Genomic DNA, 21055 nt, shown 5'->3' on the forward strand with positions numbered 1-21055 from the left:
GCATGCAAGGCTGGTACAACATTAAAAAAATCAACCAGGTTGGGGCTGAGGATATAGCTCAATTGGTAGAGTGCTTGCCTTGCATGCACAAGGCCCTGCATTGAATCCCCAGCACCACCATCAAAAAAAAAAAAAAAAAAAAAAAAAAAGAAAGAAAGAAATCAAATCAACTCCATCAATAGTCTAAAAAGGAAAATTCATATAATCATATCAATTGACTGAAAAAAGGGTAAGGAGAACATCACTCTTTCATCATATATATATATGATGTATACAAAAATGTTAATGAATTTTTTTACCCTGTATAACAGATGGTCAATGAATAAAGAGAGAGTAATCAGAAGTTATTAGTGTAAAAGAGCACATTTTACCAATATACCTTTCCTCCAGTGAGTAAAAGGGCTCCATTCCTAAGTCCTGCAACAAGGGACATCAACTGCCGAGAAAATGGGCGTCCCAGCAGGCTATGAGTGATGTGCTCCATGGAGGATATGCCTAAGGAATTCACTCCTCTGCAAAATATTGTTACGTGATAAGACTGAAGCAAGATAAAATCTATCAATAAAAAAATGTTAAAACTTCCCTTCCTGGTGTCATTAATGAATTTTAAAAGACTAAATAAAATCTTAGAAATTCTCATTTACTTAAGAGAAGGTATACTGATTATAATGCTACATCTGATTCACAGCTTTTAAAATTAGTTTTATTACTTTAAAACGTGCAGTAACAAACAGTATTGCCCTAATAGGATTAAAGGATCTGTCTTGGCATACATAAACATTATCTAACCCTTAAAAAATTTTTAATTTGGTAATCAATATAGTAAGTGGGTGCTTCTGAAGTGCTTAAGATAACTGAAGACTTATTTCCTCTTATACAACAACTCTGAAATCCTGTTTCAACTTGTAGATTATATAAACATGAACTTACTTCTTGACTTCTATGACAATTTCACTTATAATGATCGAAATGTAAACACTTAGAATCTGAAGATATTTTTCTTTATAATAATGCATACTATATTGTACTTAAACATTTTTACTTTATGGTTTAATTATTTTACTAAAACATTTACAAACTATATAGAAAACTACATCACTACTACATCTACTAAAAGCTTCTAAAGAATTCTAAGGGGTAATATTTATATGAGATTTTCATATATTATGTAAGAAATAAATTAAGAGGAGGGTTTTTTGTCTGAAAAATTGAGAAAACACAAATAATCCCAATTATTACAATAAGACAGTGAAGGAATAACTTAATTTGAAATATTTTAAAACATTCAACTAATGTTTTTAGATTTAACTTTCAAAATGCTTTTATTTGCTGTAAGAATTATTGTTTTATTTAAGCACATATGATATCTAGTTGCTTCTCACAAATCAATTTTTTTTTCATAAACCAATTCTTGAAGTAAAATTTTTAAAAAGCTTCAAACTTCTATCTAAGAAGACATGGGAAATTTCTACTCTATCTGTGAAGACAGAGACAATCCTGGAAAAAATATCTACTAATATATAAGTAAGGTCATTTGCTGGCATTAGTGTTTACACAAAGAAACCCTGCCAGAGATAATATCAAAACATGTCTCCAAACATGCTAGTTTGGCCATAACTTCTTACCCCAAAGAGTTCAGCTTTAAAAAAGGAAGAATAAAGTCAATTTCCTCACTGTTTTCTTCTTTTACCATAGGATCTAGAAGGACCTATAGTAGCAAGGAAAAATTAGTTTTACATTTCAAAGTTATGTCTTTTGCCTGTTTTCTTGGGTCCCAGAAAACTGAACTGCTGATTCTGTTACACCAGAGAAAATAGATAAATTGTGCATGCAATATCATTACCTAAAACATGCTTATAATAACACTTTTCTCACCCGGGGAAGATAAATATTTATGGTTAATGAGCAGAAAGAATATTATTGCCTTAACATTTTACAAATGTCTTTACCTGCAATTTTGATTTGTGCAGCATTTATTCTTTTCACAATTATTACATTTGTATCTTCTCTGAATTATATTTCAAAATAAAAAAAAATCTAGTTATAAACCACTGAAATTCTAAACAACTATCACAACTTCAATTCTATCAGAAGAGCAAATATTCTATCTAAAACACATTCTAAAGTGCCTGCTCTTAAAATACTTCTGGAAGAAAATTGATCTCATATTAATTGTGAAGAGTTGTAAATTAGAACTGTCAAAATAATACAACAAAATTGCATGTAAAAAATATGAACAGGAGAATTTTAAATCATGATTCACTTGCCAGTTAACACAATCAACTCTATTCCTGAAACTTAACTGTGCTGACACAGATTTTTAAATTTAGGAAAAGTCAATAATTTATATCAATAACTTATAGCAATTATACAAAATATTTGAAATCAAGTTATTCCTTAATCTTATCATTTGGGTTTCAAATACAATTTAGATTGCAAGGAAATTCATACTTTATTATCAATAAATTACATATTACAAATATTGCTTTATGAAATATTCAACAGTATATAATTACTTGTATTGTGGTCTTCTGTAGCAGATTAGTACTCAACAGAAAAATATTTTTTTCTTTTTCTTTTTCTTTTTCTCTTTCTTTTCCCCAACAATGAATTATACTCAGAGAGAACTCTTTCAACCCTATTGATAAAAGAAGTAATAAATTGGGAGTTGGTACTGAAATTGAGATGAATTAATTTAAGATTTTAAATATCAACAATATTTAAATCAAATCTTTAATACATAAAAATCTGTTTAATATCATAATTGTTTCACTGGTCACATGTGACTCAAGTTGGAAAAATAATTAAAAATTCTATATGACTACCTCAGTAGAAAAAGAATGTCCAAAAAGCAAATTTACCTACCATCTTTCATTTCCAGCTTAATAAATTCTTCCTCTGATATTATCAGAGGAAGCAAGGTGGTAGCAGACTGCTGTAGCCATGAATAGAACACAGCTTTTACATCTTCTTCACTTATATCTTTAGGCTACCAAAGAAAAGGGAAGAATAGCAATTAATCATCCTAATATTAACACCCTTATTTTAACATCTTCCTCATAAAATGCAAACCTTAAATAAATAAAACCAATACAGGATGTTCATATTTTACAAACATAGATTTGAGATTTGTCATTATAGTTAGTATGCTGAGTATAGGGCAGCATGAAGGAACATTGTGTTAAGTGGCAAAATTGAAAACACTCCTTTTTCCACATCCAGAGAAACAAAAAACATAATTTGACTTGCTTAATAACCCCATAGCATTCCAATCCTATTTTCCCTCGCCTCCCTCTCCTATTAAGACAGGAAAGCAAAATTCTCCATTTTCAGCTTGGAGCTGGATTTGTGACTTCACTCTGGTCAATGGTGTGCAATTAGCTATCAGAAAGGGCTTTTTTTCCTAATCAAAGTTAAGAAACTGTGCAAAGAGGTTTTTGCCTTTTTTTTTTTTTTTTTTGCTTAGTGGAATGCAGACCTTATGTCTTATGCCGATGCTGTGCAGACAATAGCATGGCAAACTTTTTTTTTTAATATTTATTTTTTAGGTGTAGATGGACACAACACAATGCCTTTATTGTTATGTGGTGCTGAGGATGGAACCCGGGTCCCGCCCGTGCTAGGCGAACACTCTACCACTGAGCCACAATCCCAGCCCCCGCATGGCAAACTTTTTACATCTAAGAGGAGAAGAGTCAAAACTGAGGATGGAGAAGAGAAAGACCAATGGAGTCTAGATTGTCAATGGCATGGTTTAATCACCAAGGAAGTCCTTCAAACTCCCGTGTACAAGAGAAAGAGAAAGCCCTTCTATGCTTAAGTCATTATTTATTTTCTTTTTTAAGCTGCCCACAGCCCAGATATATGGAGTATTAATAAAAAAATGGAGTATTAATAAATCATTCAAAGGTAGAAAGAAATTCTAAGAAAAACATGACTTATTTTTAAGTTTTTAAATTAAGCTTTTAAATCTATTCCAAATTAAAAATCAGAATTAATAAAAATTCATCTAGAAAAGATATTAATATTTGCCTAGGAAAACAGACCTCTATTCTACCATTTCTCAAACTATTTCTGATCCATTTCATACATAGTCAAGCTTAGATCTGCTGATGAAGTTTAGTTAAGAACATAATCACAGGCCTGGAACCCCAGTAACTCAGTGGTAGAGTGCTTGCCTAGCATGTGTGAGGCACTGGATTTGATCCTCAGCACCACATAAAAATAAAATAAAGGTATTGTGTCCATATAAACCAAAAAAATATATATATTTTTAAAAAATGATATAATAGCTGGACACAGTGGCACACATCTATAATCCCAGCAATTCAGGAGGTTGAGGCAGGAGAATCAAAAGTTTGAGGCCAACCCTGGCAATTTAGTGAGACTCAAAATAAAAAATTAAAAAAAGGGCTGGGGATGCAACTCAATGGTAGAGCACCTCTGTGTTCAATCCCCAGTACTGCACAAATCAATCAATCACAAAAATAGTTACTTCTTTGGATATTATTGGACAATGTTATTAAATACCTAAACAAAGTCATAAATTGAGAACTATCTGAAATTAAAAATTTGGGGACTAGAAAGCAACCCATAGTTCCTTCAGAATAACTTCATATTCCAAATGACATAATCATAACCCAGAGAGACCTCCCAAAGATCAAAGCTTCCACTAAAATGTGCAATTAAGAATAGGGAAGGAATTTTGTAATAATACCCCATTACTAAGAAAAAAAAACCTAATGATCAATAACTATTTTAAAAAAATTTTTTTTAGTTGTTGATGGACCTTTATTTTATTTATTTATATTCAGTGCTGAGAATTGAACCCAGTTCCTCACACATGCTAGGCAAGCACTCTACCATTGATCTACAACCCCAGCCCCTATTTCTTTTATCTTTCTTTCTTTTTTTAACATATGGGATCTAGTATTTGAAAAATACCAAGATCATTAACCAAAAAGTTAAAATAAAACCCTGTGCATGGTATAGTCAATGGGTTAAATGGTCAATTACATACTGCTAAGAAAATAATATTTATTTTATGTGTTTTCCTCTTCTCTAGTCAGATAATATAAATTAGCTTATCTGTGTTTCATCAACTAGAAAGTTGTTAAATTGGTTCTTCCACAGCATAACAACTATCACAATCCTGAGAAATCAAAGTGCCATCTCAATTATCAGAAAAAGTTTAAATCATGTTTGAAATTTCTTAAACATATAATGTAATAATAGTTTTCCTATATTAATAGTAATTTGAGGACTAGTAACCCAAACTGGTACATATGACATTATTTAAAAGGTTTCAAAATTAAGTTTAATATTTCATTTCCTAAACATATCAGTTTCCAAAGAATTAACTGATTAGAAAAGTAAAACAGAATAACCCTCTTTTAGGCTGTAACACAAATATTAAAATGACAGTCAGAAATTTTAAAACTTACATAGATGTGGCAAAAATCTTTTTTTTTTTTTTTTGGTAATACTGGAGACTGACCCAGGGCCTCAAACTTGCTAAGCAAGTGGCTCTACCACTGAGCCACATTCCAGCCTTTTTTTTTTGGAGACAGATTCTAACAGATTCTAAGTTGCGCAAGTTGGCATCATCCTGTCCCAGTATCCTGAGTAGCTGGTATTACAGCCATGTGCCACCATGCCTGGCAAAAATAACAATCTTTAAAAAAAATTATTTATATATATATATTTAGTTGTAGCTGGATACTATGAAATAACTTTATTTTATTTATTTATTTTTATGTGGTGCTGAGGATCCAACCCAGTGCCCCCGTGTGCCAGGTTAGTGTTCTACCACTGAGCCATGACCCCAGGCCCCAAAATATAATCTTTTAAAAGACAAAATAACCTGTAAAATGTAGAAATAACCCAAGTGTCTATCAACAGATGAATGGTTAAAAAAGGTTTGTTTGTTTTTTTTTTAAGAGAAAGAGAATTTTTAACATTTATTTTTTAGTTTTCGGCAGACACAACATCTTTGTTTTGTATGTGGTGCTGAGGATCGAACCCAGGCCGCACACATGCCAGGCGAGCGTGCTACCGCTTGAGCCACATCCCCAGCCCGGTTATAAAAGTTTTACACACACAGACACACACACACACAAACATCTGTATGTGTATGTATGTATGTATATATAAATAATGAATGTATATAAACACACACGTGTTTATATATACATGTATAAACACCTGCCATAATATGGCGAGACTTTGAAAAAGACTATAAGTAAAATAAATCAGATATACATAACAAATATTATATGATTCCACTCATATGCAATATCCAGAATAAGCAAATTCATAGAGATACAACACAGATTAGAGGTTACCAGGGAATGGGTGGGGCAGGGGTTGAGGAGTCCTTGCTTAAAGAATGCAAAGTTTCTATTTGTGGTAGCACAATATTATGAACATAGTTAATGCCACTGAATTGTGCACTTAAAAAATGGTTAAAAATGGCATGTTTAATATTACACATTTTTTAACATAATAAAAAAGAAGACTTGTCCTTCTAGCAAAAAGAAACACACATTACTTAACAAGAAACTTCATAACTCATATAAATATTTTGATATAACATATATATTTGAACTCACTAAGTTTTCTCTAGGTTGTAATTTTAGAGATCTTGGAATTTTAGGGGTAATTTCCACTGGAGTTATTTTGACTACTGCATGCATTTCTATATTTAGTCTCTTTCTCAAGTCATCAGGAATCTGAAATTTAAAAACAAACAAAAATACAATTATGTTCAAAGCTTAATAAAACAAATCTCATAGCATAAATACTGATATTAGCGTCTATGAATTCAGGTGACTTATAGAAGCTATCAGGACAAACAGCCATCTTAATTTGAGCTTCTGTAACAAATACCATAAACGGTATGGCTTATAAATAACAGAAATTCATTTCTCACAATTCTGGAGGCTGGGAAGTCTAAGATCAAGGTACAGGCAGATCTGGTGTCTGGTGAGGGTTCTCTTCATAGTCCTTCATGTGAGAATACCCTTCTTGCTATGCTCCACATGGTAGAAGGGGTGAATAAGCTCCCATGGTCTCTTCTATAAGGGCACCAATCCTATTCACAAGGGCCTCATCCTCATGGTCTAATCACTGCACCTCCTAATACTATCAGCTGGGGCATAGATTTCAACATATGTATTTCAGGGAAACACAAACATTCCGACAATAGCAATAATACAATCAGATGGAAGTACAGGTATTGTTATAACATACACATTTTAACTTAACCCAATTTTCTTTGTTGTTGTTGATATAATCTTCAGAGTTAAGAGCTTTAAATGAACATATCTGACTTTATCCACAATAAAAATATTTTAGACCATGATACAACTATATTCAAATTAAATGTTACTGGCAATCTTTGAGCAGTCTTTATCTGTAAAAGTTAAGAAACAATAAAAAAGATGAAGTGGACAAAGGTAATTACAATCTGCCATATAATTAAATTCAGACAGAAACTTAATCTAAAAGGCAAAGAGTAAAATTTCTCATTCCCATTGATGAAGTATTCTAAAATTAGATTGAGATGATGGTTGCACAGCTGTTATACTAAAACAAGTGAACTGTACACTTTAAATTTTATCTCAATAAAGATATTAAATTTTTTTCTCATCTCCCTAAAACCAGTAAGCACTGAAAGACATAAAGACTTTAATCTCACTTTACTAAATGTGTAAATTTCTAAAATAGCAAGTACGGACATATTAATGGTAGACAAAAGCATAAAAACTCAAGGTGCATATTATCACTTAACGACTAATACATTTTAAACATTACACAGTGTATACATATATGAAAACATTACATGGTACCTCACTAATATGTACAATTTTATGTATCAGTTAAAAATTAATTAATTTTATTTTTTATTTCTTTTTTTAGAGAGAGAGAGAATTTTAACATTTATTTTTTAGTTTTTGGCAGACACAACATCTTTGTTTGTATTTGGTGCTGAGGATCGAATCCGGGCCGCACACATGCCAGACGAGCGCGCTACCGCTTAAGCCACATCCCCAGCCCAAAAAATTAATTAATTTTAGAAAGACAAATTTAACTAAGTTTCCTGTTTTTAAAAACAAAACACTGCACAGGGTATAAAGGCTCAAATCAACACTAATGTGTTAGTTGTATTTCCAAGTTATCAATTTTGACCTCTCAAGTAAAGCCTGTTTGAATACCTAATAGCAATTACTATCACTTCTCATTCTTTGCCCATCATTCTTCTTCATGATGAGCAGGAAGTACAGACTCCTTATTGCTTTCTTATGTGGTCCCCAGATATTTGCCATTGGTACTTCTTCACCCTCTTTTCACCATGCTTTTAAGGAACTAAAAGGAGATTCCTATCTAATGGCAAAAACAACTAAATCACAACTTCAGTGTCAGAGAATGTGAGTTTGAAGATGCAGTGGGATCTTGTAAACCAATGGTTTAAAGCTAACAGAAATAACAGTTTGGGGTCAAATAAATTAAAATCAACAGATTAAAAATTTTTAAGTTACTTGCATAAGGTAACTTAAAAAACAGGTAAAACCATGAGAGTAAAAGAAATCTACAAAGACGACAACTATCCCCCTCGATTTTTCTTCCCCTTGCTAACAGTTTCCTCCATCTAATCACTATGAAGCCTCCCTTCTCAGTGATTCAAAAAAATGAGACTGGTGACTCATGTCACATAAATTTCCTCTCTCTGCTTTACATAAGTCAAAGAGGAAATACCCAGCAGGGTAAGCAGCTTTGGGATGTCCCAAGCTAGGTACCATCCTGGGCAGCAAGTCTGTCTCATGTCCTGGTTCTCTCGCTACACTAGGCATCTTCACAATATATAAAAAGTCCTTTTTTTGCTTTCAAGAACTTGGAACAAATCCTCTGCATGTATTAAAGATGTAAGGCTTTGTAGGGCACTCCATGTTGAGCATGAACCTAAGAATCAATCTGTCTGGACTTGAATCCTAGTTCTTTCCCTTACAAGCTATGCAACCCCAGGCAAATAATTTTGACCTTTCTGGGACTATACCTATCCAAGTCTACTTGTCTGGGAAATGTACAATCTTTACCCAAATAAGAACTTTTAGTGCAAGCAGAAATATGTCACCTCAGTAATTTTAGATACTGTATTCCTTATTGGTTTTTAATTTATGTATAAAATATTATTCTAATTCAAAATTAGGGGAAGTTTAAGTATCTTAAGTTATTCCCTAAACTATAAAATTCATACTAACCCAGACTTTCCCAAGATGGAGAAATTCTACATTTTTGGTGTATCTTATGGTATTCTTCAATTCCTCCAGTCCATTCCAGACTACCTTTAGCACACAAGTCTTATCAGTTTCTTGACCATGATCTGTGCTAATCTGTTTTTGATCCAGTAGCTCTGATATCTGTTTCTCTTTTTCAGGTGACAGGATATTCTGTTTTGTTTTACTTTGTTGTTGCTTTGGAGAAAGTAGTTTAACTAGTTTTCCATAGGTCACAGTAAAGCTGGGCTCCATATCAAAATATTCTTGGTCCCATGGAAATACATGAATGGCACAGTGTTTGTGAAACACGGAAGTTGCTGACATCCTGTGTATACTGGGAGGCTGAGATTTGCATACTCTGAAAATATTGTCTAGTGGAACAACCTCTGACTGCATATTTTTGAATGCACTGATTTCAGTTGCACCCCAGGATGTTTCTTGTTTCTTCTCAGATCCAAAAGAAAAAATGTTACCTATCATAGTCCATAAGCTTGGTATTGATGATGAATCAACTGAAACCTCTGAGTCTGTCTCATTAGTCCCAATGACTCCCAAAGTATTTGACTGAAGTTGCTTGGTTTGAAATTCTTCTGTTATTCCTTTTTGTCCATCTCCTCCATAAAAATAAAATTTTCCACTTATGTCATCTGCTTTTGAAAATGTATTCTCTTTGGCTTGGCGTGTTTTGGGCTGAATAAGGAGTTTGGTGTTAGTTTCCAGCCTTCCATAAGTGGCAGGTGGCATTAGTGCAACTATGTAGAAAACAGAGCTCATTAGTGGATATTCATTTCTGCTTTGGACTCAGTGCTACGTTTAGAGTACAATGGCAAATACTATAACAGCACCTACCAATCTGGATAAATATGTAAGTTTGTTGATCCACCCAAACAGGAAAAATAGCTTTTGGAAAAACTATCCGAATCTGATCTAGAAGATGCTGTTCCAGGGAAGCAGCATGCAGCTCCTGGAACCGAGACAAAAGATAATTAATTCACTTTACATTTTGCCCATTCCATGTCTAGTAAGGAAATCTCAATTCATTCTTTTTCATTTTAATAAACCTTGAGTATATCTATATAACATGATATTATACATATAGATAACAAGAACATACTACAGTGAAGCAAATTAACATAGCCATCATCTCACAGTTACCCATTTTTCTTTCTTTCTTTTTTTTAATGTGGGAAGAGCAATTAAAAATCTACTCATTGAGTATAAATCATGAATACAGTATAATTTTTAATCTATAGTCCTTCTCTTAAATATCTGTTATCAATTCATTCTTATAACCACATCCACTCAGAATGAGGCTCAGAGAAATCCTAAAGACACTGATATTTTTTGAGTAGTTTAGCCTTAAAATGAGATATTTCCATTCCTTCCTTTCTTTCTTTCTTGTGGTACCGAAGATTGAACCAGGGATAATCGACTATTGAACCACATCCCCAGCCCTTTTATTTTTTAAGACAGGGTCTTACTAAGTTGCTGAGGCTGGCCTCCAACTTGTGATCCTCCTGCTGCAGCCTCCAAAGTCACTGGGATTACAGGCATGTGCCACTCTGCCCAGCTGTAAATACCTTTTTTCCCTGGTACTGATGATTGAACTCAGAGCCTCCGACATACTCGGCAAGCTCTCTACCACTGAGCTATATCTCCAGCCCCTTATTTTTTCTTTACCAGTATCTCCCAATCATCTGCTGAAAGGGGTTCCACCTCCACTTGTTGACAAGACACCACATGAGAACATGGCTTGAGAAACACCTGGAAAAAATAAAAAATTTAAAGCTACTTTAAAAAAACTTTCCTGTATTCCTAGAAAATAAGTTCTTTCTTTAGGTAAGGGGTGTGTGTGTGTGTGTGTGTGTGTGTGTGTGTGTGTGTTTATCTATAATCATTCATGTGACAAATATTTACTAAGTACTTATTTTTAGTTAGGCCTTGATGTACTCAGTTGTTTCACAACTAATTATAGAATAAAGGAAAATACATACAAACACAAAATACTTTTTAAAAATAAATAAGAATAATTAAAAGAAAAACATACGTTAAAAAAGGAAAAAAAAGAATGCTGTCAAATAATGTCTTAAGCTAATATAATACTCTTGTTTCTATAAGTTTTGCTATTGTTGGTTTTATAACTCACTTTAAGCCATGCTGTTTCTAGAAAAATGAAAAACACTGAAATAGAGATCAGAGACAATTATTAAGAAGCATAATCCTTCATAGCTGGAAGTAAAATAAGATAAATACCTCATCATTCAAGTCTATGAATATATGAAATGCTAATATGTCTCAATAAGCTAGAATCTACCATCTTACTTTTTTCCCCCTTCTATGGGCATTTCTGGGGATTAAGGGAATAAAATCCAAAGCCATTGAGTATTAAACATTCTAGATAAACAGCTCTTCCTCTCTGCTTTTGTGAACTGGAACAGAATTTCCCTAGGTACTTCATCCTATACTCCCTTAGTCAATTTAGCCTCATACTTCCCTTACATTCCATTGAAGGGGATGATTCTGGAAGAAACACAAAGCAGCTTCTGCCTATCAAAAAGCTAAAGACTCTGGTCTAGCAAGTTTACTTTCTTATTTCCACACTTTAGAAGACAGTGTCTCAGTGACAGTGCTACAAAGGAGGATCTGTAGAAAATCAGGCAAATGTCACTTAGAAGCAAATGGGAATTAAAAGCAAGTAGCACTGTTTGAAGTACTAATTAAGACATCTAAATTAGCACTAGGAAGCTGATGTTTCCCATAGGAAAAGTGCAATGTACTTAAATCAAGCTAAACTGTATCTTGCTATGTAATCCTGAGCAAAATATTCCATTTTCCTAAGTTTGTACAACGAGGTACTACAGTTAGTGATTTCTCAGGTCTTTTAGAGCCAAAACATTAAGATTCTCACAAAAATTTAGGTTCAGCTGAAGTCTAGTGACCTATTCTCATTATGAAATCATGCATAAATAAAATTAGTCTGTGTTCAGAAAACATTAAAAGGATGTGGCACCATCATGTAATGTTGTGGGAAATTTGTAATAGAAAGCAATTTAGTCCCATCTATCACAATTTTAAATGCACATTCCATTGCACATTATAATTCACATTTTAAATCTTTCATTACCACATCTATAAACTGAGTACCCTAGTCCAAAAATCTTAAAACTTTCTGAAGAGAAGCTTCAAATTTTGGAGCATTTCAGATTTCAGACTTTTGGAATAGGGATGCTCCAAGGGGTAAAATGTAAAAAGTCTATGAAAATATTCCAAAATCTGAAAATCTGCAAAATATGAAATATATCTGGCCCAAGCATAAGGGACACCCAACCTGTATGTACAGGATTCTGAAGAAGCACAAAGCAACTTCTGACCAACAAGAAGCCAAGGACCCCTGGGCTAGCCAGCCCTCTTTCTGCTCCTATCAATGATTCCGTTTTTTTGTTTTTGTTTTTAATACTGGCAATTGAATTCAGGGGCATCTCCAGCCTATTTTGTATTTTTTATTAGAGACAGGGTCTCAATGACTTGCTTAACACCTCACTTTTTGCTGAGGTTGGCTTTGAACTGGAAATCCTCCTGCCTCAGCCTCCTGAGACACTGGGATTACAGGTATGCACCACCACATCCAGCTCCTATCAGTGATTATTTGGGAAACATTGGCTTAGTAGTATTACCACCACAGACAATCATATATACATAGGAAGATTTGATCCATATTACTTATAATACAATTGGCCTTCTGTATCTGTAGGTTCCAAAACTGCAGATTTAACCAACTATGGATAACATTTAGGGAGAAAAAAAAAACTATGCCTGTACTGAACAATATATCCTTTTCTTGTCATTATTCTCTGAACAATACAACTCTTTACATAGCATTCATATTGTATTAGGTATAACCAGTAATCTAGACATGACTTTAAGCACACAGCAGGATATAAATAGGATACATGTGGATATGACATGATTCTACATAAGGTACTCAAGTATCTGCAGACTGCAGTACCCATGGAGGTCCTGCAAAGAATCTACTTCAGATACTGAGGGATGACTGCTCATGGAAAGTTGTGTGAGAGAGATATATATATATATATATTTACACATTTTAAAATATTTTATTAGTTGTAGATGAACAAACTACATTTATTTATTTATTTATTTATTTATTATGTGGTGCTGAGGATAGAACCCAGTGCCTCTCACATGCTAGGAAAGTGCTCTACCACTGAGCCTCAACCCCAGGCCCTATGTGATATATTTTGTAAGGTAAATACTGCAGAAAATAAGAATAACCTCATTCTTTAGATCCTAATAGTGTAGTGGGATTCCAAAAAATAATAAATGTTTGTTGTTAGGCTGGGGTTAGATAAAGGGAAAAATCATTTCTTACTTTCAATTGTAAAATATTTATAATATATATGTATTACTCTTATAGTTAAAAAGAATAAATTGGGGACGGGGGTTAAGGTTCAGTGGTAGAAAGCTCACCTAGCATATACAAGGCACTGGGTTCAATCCTCAGCATCGCATGAAAATAGATCTGAGAGCTCAAGCTTTGTGGCTTACAATTTAAGCACATTAAACTCATAGGCAAGACAAAATAGTAAGACCATAAAAGGTTAGAAAATATGTGTGAAAACAAAGGAAGTGAAATTTGATAATAGTAAAACCTAGTCATTCATAAAGGAAAAATTATTTCATAAAAACAAAATTTGGAAACCTGGAAAATGAATAAAATAATAAAATAAAAGTTGAGTAGGAAACACATTTAACCTGAAGATAATGACTTAAAGACAAAGTACAATGTATTTGAATATCCTAGATGGGTTACAAATTAGCATGTAAGTCAGGTGTCATCTCACTTCCTTTAAAAAAAAATCTGAACTTTTAATTCTATTTCCACTGTTATATTATTAGAAGAAAGTCACTGTCATCATTTTGTGCTTACCTGTTCCCCATTTGAGAGTCCAAGTTTCTGACCAACTTGTCTATTTATTTCAGCCACATTTTCACCTTGATCATTAAAATGCCTGCCTTCCACCCAGCTCAAGAATGCAGGCTGATGACCCCAGGCTACTTCTATTGCTTGATTCTATTTGTATAAGGAAAGGGAGAGAAAACAATTTTAAAAGTTTAATGTTTTTCTAAATTAATATAAATTATTACTGCAAATCACACACCAAACAAAATATCTCTAGAAATTGATACCTTGGTTATCCACATTTCTCATAGCATTTAAAAAGCTATAACTGTTTCTAACACCCAACACCAGTGACGCTATTGATGAAACCAATATCCCTATATTCCTATGACAGCATTATAAACTGATCCAACCATTTCAGAATTCAAAATGGCAATATGGGTGGGGTATATAGCTCAGTGGTATGGTATGTGGCCCTGGGTTCAATTCCCAGAAAAACCCCAAAATGGCATAGGTAGGCAAATGAACTTACATAGCCTTTGAGCCATATATAACTACTTGAGTATTCAAGTTACTAAGAAGAAAAAACAAACCACATCAGAGGATATCTGCACTATTTTCTACAATAGTGAAAACTTGGCACTGTCTTAAATGAATATCAATAGAAAAACTATTAAATAACCTAAAGTCTACTACTTCAGTAAAATATGAGTCAACAAGTACACTAGTCCCCATGTAACTGCAGTTCTGATTTCCAATTTCTGTTACACATAGTCAACTGTGACCCAAAAATACTAAATGGAAAATTCCAGAAATACACAATTCAGAAGTTTTCAATTGTACACTGTTCTAAGATAGTAGGATGAAGTCACTGTCTGGTTCTGTTTTGTGTGGGAAGTGAATCATTCCTTTGCCCAGTATATTCATGCTATATATGCTACTTGCCTATTATTCACTTAATAGTTGTCACAATGAATGTCTTGGTATTACAGTGCTGAGTTTAAGTAACTTATATTTTATTAACAATGGTCCCAAAGCACAGGAGTAATAATGCTGGCAATTCAGATATGTATGCCAGAGAGAACTCAAGGGTTTCCTTTAAGTGAAAAGGTGAAAATTCATAACTCAATAAGGAAAGAAAAACTCCATGTGCAGAAATTGCTAAGATCTACAGTAAAAACAAACCTACCTATGAAACTGTGAAGAAGGAAATAGAAACTTATTAGTTTCGCTATCACACCCAAATCACACCTCAGTGCATGGTAAGTGCTTATTTATGATAGAAAAACGCATTAAATTTGTGTATACATTTATAGGAAAAAAATGGTAAATACATGGTTTAGTACTATCCTTGGCTTCATAGAATGAAGGTCTTGGAATGGATCAACTCCATATGAGGGTAATTATTCTAAACACATATGATCTTTAAAAATGTTAACAATATAATTCAGAATTATGAAATACCAATTAGATTGAATATACAATCTCTTATAGGTTGACTGATCAGTAATAAACACATAAGGTAAAATACAAAAGAATAAACATGAGGGAAGGTCCCTCTTCCTAGAGATAATCATTTAATAACTTCTTATATGCCCTTCCAGAAATGTTATGTTATGCAGCTTCTTAAATCGTTTTTAAATTTCACAGAACTATGGAAATATATGTGAAAAGAGCAAAATACAAAACTTATTCTCATTAAAATAGAAATTAAGCTGAGCATGATGGTACATGCCTGTAATTCCAACTACTCAGAAGGCCAAGGCAAGAGAATGACAAATTCAAGACCAGACTGAGCAACAAGGTCTCAAAATAAAATAAAAAAGGATGGGTCCTATGTCCATATATGAATACATGACCAGTGAAACTCCACATCATGAACAACAGTTTAGAATGGGATCCTAATTACAATAAGTTATACTCCATGTATGTATGTGTCAAATACACTCTACTGTCATGTGTATCTAAAGAGAACAAATAAATTAATTTTTTAAAAAGGGATGGTGATATAGCTCAGAGGTAGACCACCTGCCTAGAAAATATGAGGCCTTGGGTTCCACCTCAAAACCATTACAAAAACAAAAAGCAACTATATAAAATGTCAGTTTGTGGCCAAGAACTAAAAACAATGTTTTTTATGATTAAAGACTTATGCTCATTATAGGAAAATATACGAACATGGAAAGAAAATAGGAAATTATTGATATTTCCCTCAGAAAAAGACAACCATGTAAACAATATCTATTTCTTACTAAATTTTTTCTATGTGCAAGTTAATTTTTTCACAGTTCTGCATTATAAGCAAAATTTAATATTCTTTCCCCGCACCTAACATTGCATCATGAGCATTATCATACAGGTATCGTTAAAAAATTTTTTTTTTTTTGTAGTGGAAGATGGACAGAATGCCTTTATTTGTTTATTTTTATGTGGTGCTAAGGATCAAACCCAGTGCCTCACACATGCTAGGCAAGTGCTCTGCCACTGAACTATAGCCCAGATCCACATATATCATTTTTAATAAAAAGTAAATACTTGGTTAATAGCCATCAAGACTTATCATCTTAGGAATCTTCAGTATTATTAAATTCATTTTTATCAAAATAAATTCCTTAAAGTTAAAATACTAATTATCAAATTTATTCACATACACTAAATTTTACTACCTTATATTTCTTTAAATAGGACAAATTTCAAAGGACCTTTTGAGGCAATATAATGTACTTTAGCCATGTTATTAAAATTGTGTATACCTGGAGGTTGTTACACACCACTTAGCTGTGACATTATTCTAACAATTTTCACAGAATGGCACTTACTCCAGCTAACAAAACCTTTCAACTGAGTAATGTTTGATAAAGTAGAAACAGCCCTGAATTTGGGGTCAAAAGTCCTCAGTTACATTTCAGCTGTAACTGTGTGAGCTGAGGTAACAAGAGTAAAGGTGAAAAAGCCCCAGATGCCTCTTTGGGGTTTCAGGCCAGAGACATACAATCCAGATCAATTCTATTTAATATGAAGAAACTTTTAAAACCAGAGACATTAAGTAAAAAAATATGAAATGTGCCCTGAAATGTCAAAAAACAAACAAAAAAAATCCTCCCCAAAACCTATCAGCTCACTAGAAAAAGGAAAAATCAATGTTATTCAATAGAAAAAATTGCTGGGCACAGTGGTACACCCGTGTAATCCCAGTAATTTGGGAATCTGAGAAAGGAGGATCCCAAGTTCAAAGCCAGCCTCAGTGACTTAATGAGGCCTTAAGCAACTTAGCGAGATCCTGTCTCAAAATAAAAAGGTTTGGGGATGTAGCTCAGTGGTTAAGCACCTCTGGGTTCAATCCCTGGTACCAAAAACAAACAAACAACAACAACAAAACCCTAACCAAACAAACAAAATCCCCCAACATCTTACAATGTACAGGTCATCCCCCAGAACAAAAATTTATCCAGCCTAAAATGTCAAAAAGGCCAAGATTAAGAAAGCCTAGTTAAATATCTACTTGAGTATGCAGTCCTCATCAATTTGGCAATAAGACAATACTTGAAACAGAATAGAGTATAATTAATTAGATGTGTCACATAAACAATCCTGAAGTTTCGAAAAGAAGACAAATGCAGGCAACAGAATCAGAAAGCTTCCTGAAGAGAGCAGGATTACATTGTTGTTGTTGTTTGAATTTTTTAAATATTTATTTATTTTTTTTTTAGTTTTCGGCAGACACAACATCTTTGTTTGTATGTGGTGCTGAGGATCGAACCCGGGCCGCACGCATGCCAGGCGCGCACACTACCGCTTGAGCCACATCCCCAGCCCAAGGATTACATTGTTTTTAATAGCATGGAACTTGTATGGAAGAAAGAAAACTGTCTTGGGGAAGAATGGCACAAATAAATGAACAGAAGTGTGAATGAGATCCATTAGAGAAAAACAGTAAGAAGGCTAGTCTGGATGACAGAGTGAGCTGTAGACAAGAGGGAAAATTAAATGGATGAAAATGATACTGGCCTAACAGTTCCAGTTGATGTGTACAAGTAGGGAAATGATCTACATACCTAAGGTTCTTTCTCTATCAACATTCTATGATTCTACATCAGTGGGTCTCAACTCCTCCATGCATCCAAGTGATCTGAGATTTTTTTTTTAATTACAAATACTTGCAGGGTGTGGTGGTGCATGCCTGTAATGTTTAGCTGAGAAGGATCTCAAATTCAAGGCCAGCCTAAACAATTTAGGCCCTAGGCAGCTTAGTGAAGCCCTGCCTCAAAATAAAAAATTTAAAAGTCTGGGGATGTAACTCAGTGGTTAAGGCCCACGATTCAATCACTGGTACAAAAAAAAACTTTTAACAAATAAAATACTGATAAAAACACCATGTGAGAATAGCAGGACACAAAATGTGTCTATGTATATAGGACCGTATGAATGTATGTATGTATGTATGTATGTATGTATGGATGGATGGATGGATGGATGAATGAATGGATTTTATCTATCTATCTATCTACTGGTGCTGGGGGTTTATTTATTTATTTATTTATGCATGGGATTTTGAACCCAGGGCCTTGTGCAATGCGAGGCAGGCACCTTATCAACTGAGTCCCCAGCTCTAGGACCTCATTTTTTTAAAAAATAAAGATAACAAAGAAACCTAGATTCAAAGTGTTAGTATTGGTTATCTCTAGGTTCTAGGATTATGAGTAACTTTATTTTGTTGTTAAAAATGTTCACAAAACAGAAGCATTACTTCAATAATTGGGGGTTGGTCTATTCTACTGATATAAGTCAAGAAGAAACAGCAATTTATTCTAGGGCTGGAGATATTTAAATTTAAAAAGATGCCCATTAATTAATATTTATGAATACTTCTTGACTCATAATTTAAAACAAAGATCAAGATCACTAAAACCGGGGCTGGGGATGTGGCTCAAGCGGTAGCGCGCTCGCCTGGTATGCGTGCGGCCCGGGTTCGATCCTCAGCACCACATACCAACAAAGATGTTGTGTCCGCCGAGAACTAAAATAAATAAATAAATTTAAAAAAAAAAAAAAAAAAAGATCACTAAAACCTTTTAAACAGTGATGAATGTAATGTAACGTAACAACTACATCTAAGGAACAAATCAGAGTTACTGTAAAAAGATTTCGTATAAACTCTTTAGGAGGACAGTTTATTTCTATGAACTAATTAGGTTTGGATCTGAAAACACACTGAAAATCTCGGACAAAGTTGACAGAGCACTAAGCCAAGTTCTACCCGGAAACTGGTGATTGCCTCCTTGGAGCCATGGAGAAGCCTGTCAGTGTAAAACAAACAAATAAACCAAAAAAACCTGCCTACTTAGTGGCAAAAATAAGTAATAACAAGGATGAAAGGACTGTAGTGATTTATGTTTGGAAAGATGGACAAAAATATCTGGAAAAACAGTTACAGGAAAGTGGCTTAAGATGAAAGGTGGGATCTTTATTGCAAACTTTTAAATATTGCAAACTCTTATAGGTCGAGAAGAAACAGCAACATGTCTTGCACAGATTAGCCAGTAGTGGGTACCGGACAAATATTTCAAATATTGCATCCTTTTGCTACTGAGCAAACTCAAATTCATTGAGACCGTGTGTACCAATTTTTAATTATGAAATATGCATGCTGGGCTGAGAATGTAGCTGAGTGGCAGAGCCTTGCCTAGCATGTATGAGGTACTTCTGGATGCTGGGGGGGGGGGGGGGGCGGGGGAAGGATGTGTATCTCCACCAGTGGTTAGAAATGTGAAATACCACAACCACCACGTCCTGACCACATAAGTCCAAGTAAACCTAACTACGTATATGATGCAGGTATGGGCATAATTCCACTGCACATTCCTGGCACCACTCGGCTCGGTTCGGGGTTGCCAATGCAGGGAAGAGTTATTATTCTATGACCCTCTCCAGCTCGTGGGAGACGCGGCACTCAGTCCTAGTTAACCTACACGCGCTCTACAAACCAAGTCTGCCCCTAGAGGCCCGAACTGTGGCAGTGCGGGGACTTGGCAATCGCCGGCGAGTGTGGGCACTTTAAAATAATAAAAATATACAAGTTCTCAAGAGCTTTTCCCATCTGGAGTAAGGAATGTTCCTGGATGGAGAGAACTTTTAGAATACTAGGATGTTTCAAAGCCTACTTTAACCAAAGTGTAAGATGTGGACTAAGTTAACCTCGGGGCAGCAGAGACTGCCCGGACCTGCCCTGCTCTCGAGGCGCCGTCACTCCGGCCTAGCGCGACTCGGCAATGTTCAGGAGACCGCCGGGACCCGGCTGAAAGAAAAGAACTCAGCGGCCGCCCCGTTCCGGGAAGGCCTCGGCCACGTCCGATCCCAGGTTACCCTTCTGGTGTCCCGGGGTCGGCGCGTTACCTGCAGCAGGTGCAGCTGAGCCACGAGACGCCGCGGTAAATGGAGAAAGCAGTCGCGAGCGTTGGTGAAGGCCACCGTCACGGCCGCCCCTGCAGCACCAGCGCCGGCTTGACGATCGCTGCCCCACATCTTCCAAAACCACTACTCCAGGACCGCCCACCCTGGCGCGGCGTCTGAACCCTACCCCGGGCAGGCCGAGGGCGTTGGAGCCCGAGAAGATCGATCGGCTCCGCCCCCAACGGCTTCACTCCCTCTCCCGAGGTGAGTCTCACCTGCGCGCCTGAAGCGGGCAGGACCAACAAGCTTCTGTCACTCTCTGAACTTCTCCGCCGAGCCGCTTGGGGGCGGCACCTCGTTCACCAAATTCTCGTTTTCAGGAAACGATGGCCGACGCTGTCGATTCTCCAGCCAATCCTGGCCATGCTTCGACTCATCCCGCTCTCTTATTGGATAAACGGGAGCT

The 21055-nt window shown here is 35.0% G+C and overlaps 1 protein-coding gene across 3 annotated transcripts in view; it reads right to left on the reverse strand.

Annotated features, from left to right (window-relative positions):
* Nucleotides 1–20905, reverse strand: part of Pex1 (peroxisomal biogenesis factor 1) — a 47841-nt gene extending 26936 nt beyond the window's left edge. The window contains exons 1-10 of one of the 3 annotated variants that reach the window (XM_027919892.2): nucleotides 20593–20899; nucleotides 14227–14370; nucleotides 10959–11042; nucleotides 10128–10242; nucleotides 9261–10030; nucleotides 6612–6731; nucleotides 2866–2989; nucleotides 2517–2638; nucleotides 1626–1708; nucleotides 380–512 (exon numbers count right to left, since the gene is read on the reverse strand). In XM_027919892.2, coding sequence (XP_027775693.1) covers nucleotides 380–512; nucleotides 1626–1708; nucleotides 2517–2638; nucleotides 2866–2989; nucleotides 6612–6731; nucleotides 9261–10030; nucleotides 10128–10242; nucleotides 10959–11042; nucleotides 14227–14370; nucleotides 20593–20721 — 1824 coding nt within the window. In that variant the 5' untranslated portion in view covers nucleotides 20722–20899. Of the gene's footprint in view, nucleotides 1–379; nucleotides 513–1625; nucleotides 1709–2516; nucleotides 2639–2865; nucleotides 2990–6611; nucleotides 6732–9260; nucleotides 10031–10127; nucleotides 10243–10958; nucleotides 11043–14226; nucleotides 14371–20592 lie in introns of all 3 variants that reach the window. The other 2 variants (XM_071612273.1, XM_071612280.1) reach the window with 2 other exon arrangements.
* Between the last annotated feature and the right edge of the window lie 150 nt (nucleotides 20906–21055).

The sequence above is a fragment of the Marmota flaviventris genome, chromosome 1 (genome assembly GCF_047511675.1).
Source record: "Marmota flaviventris isolate mMarFla1 chromosome 1, mMarFla1.hap1, whole genome shotgun sequence".
Taxonomy (NCBI): Eukaryota; Metazoa; Chordata; class Mammalia; order Rodentia; family Sciuridae; genus Marmota; species Marmota flaviventris.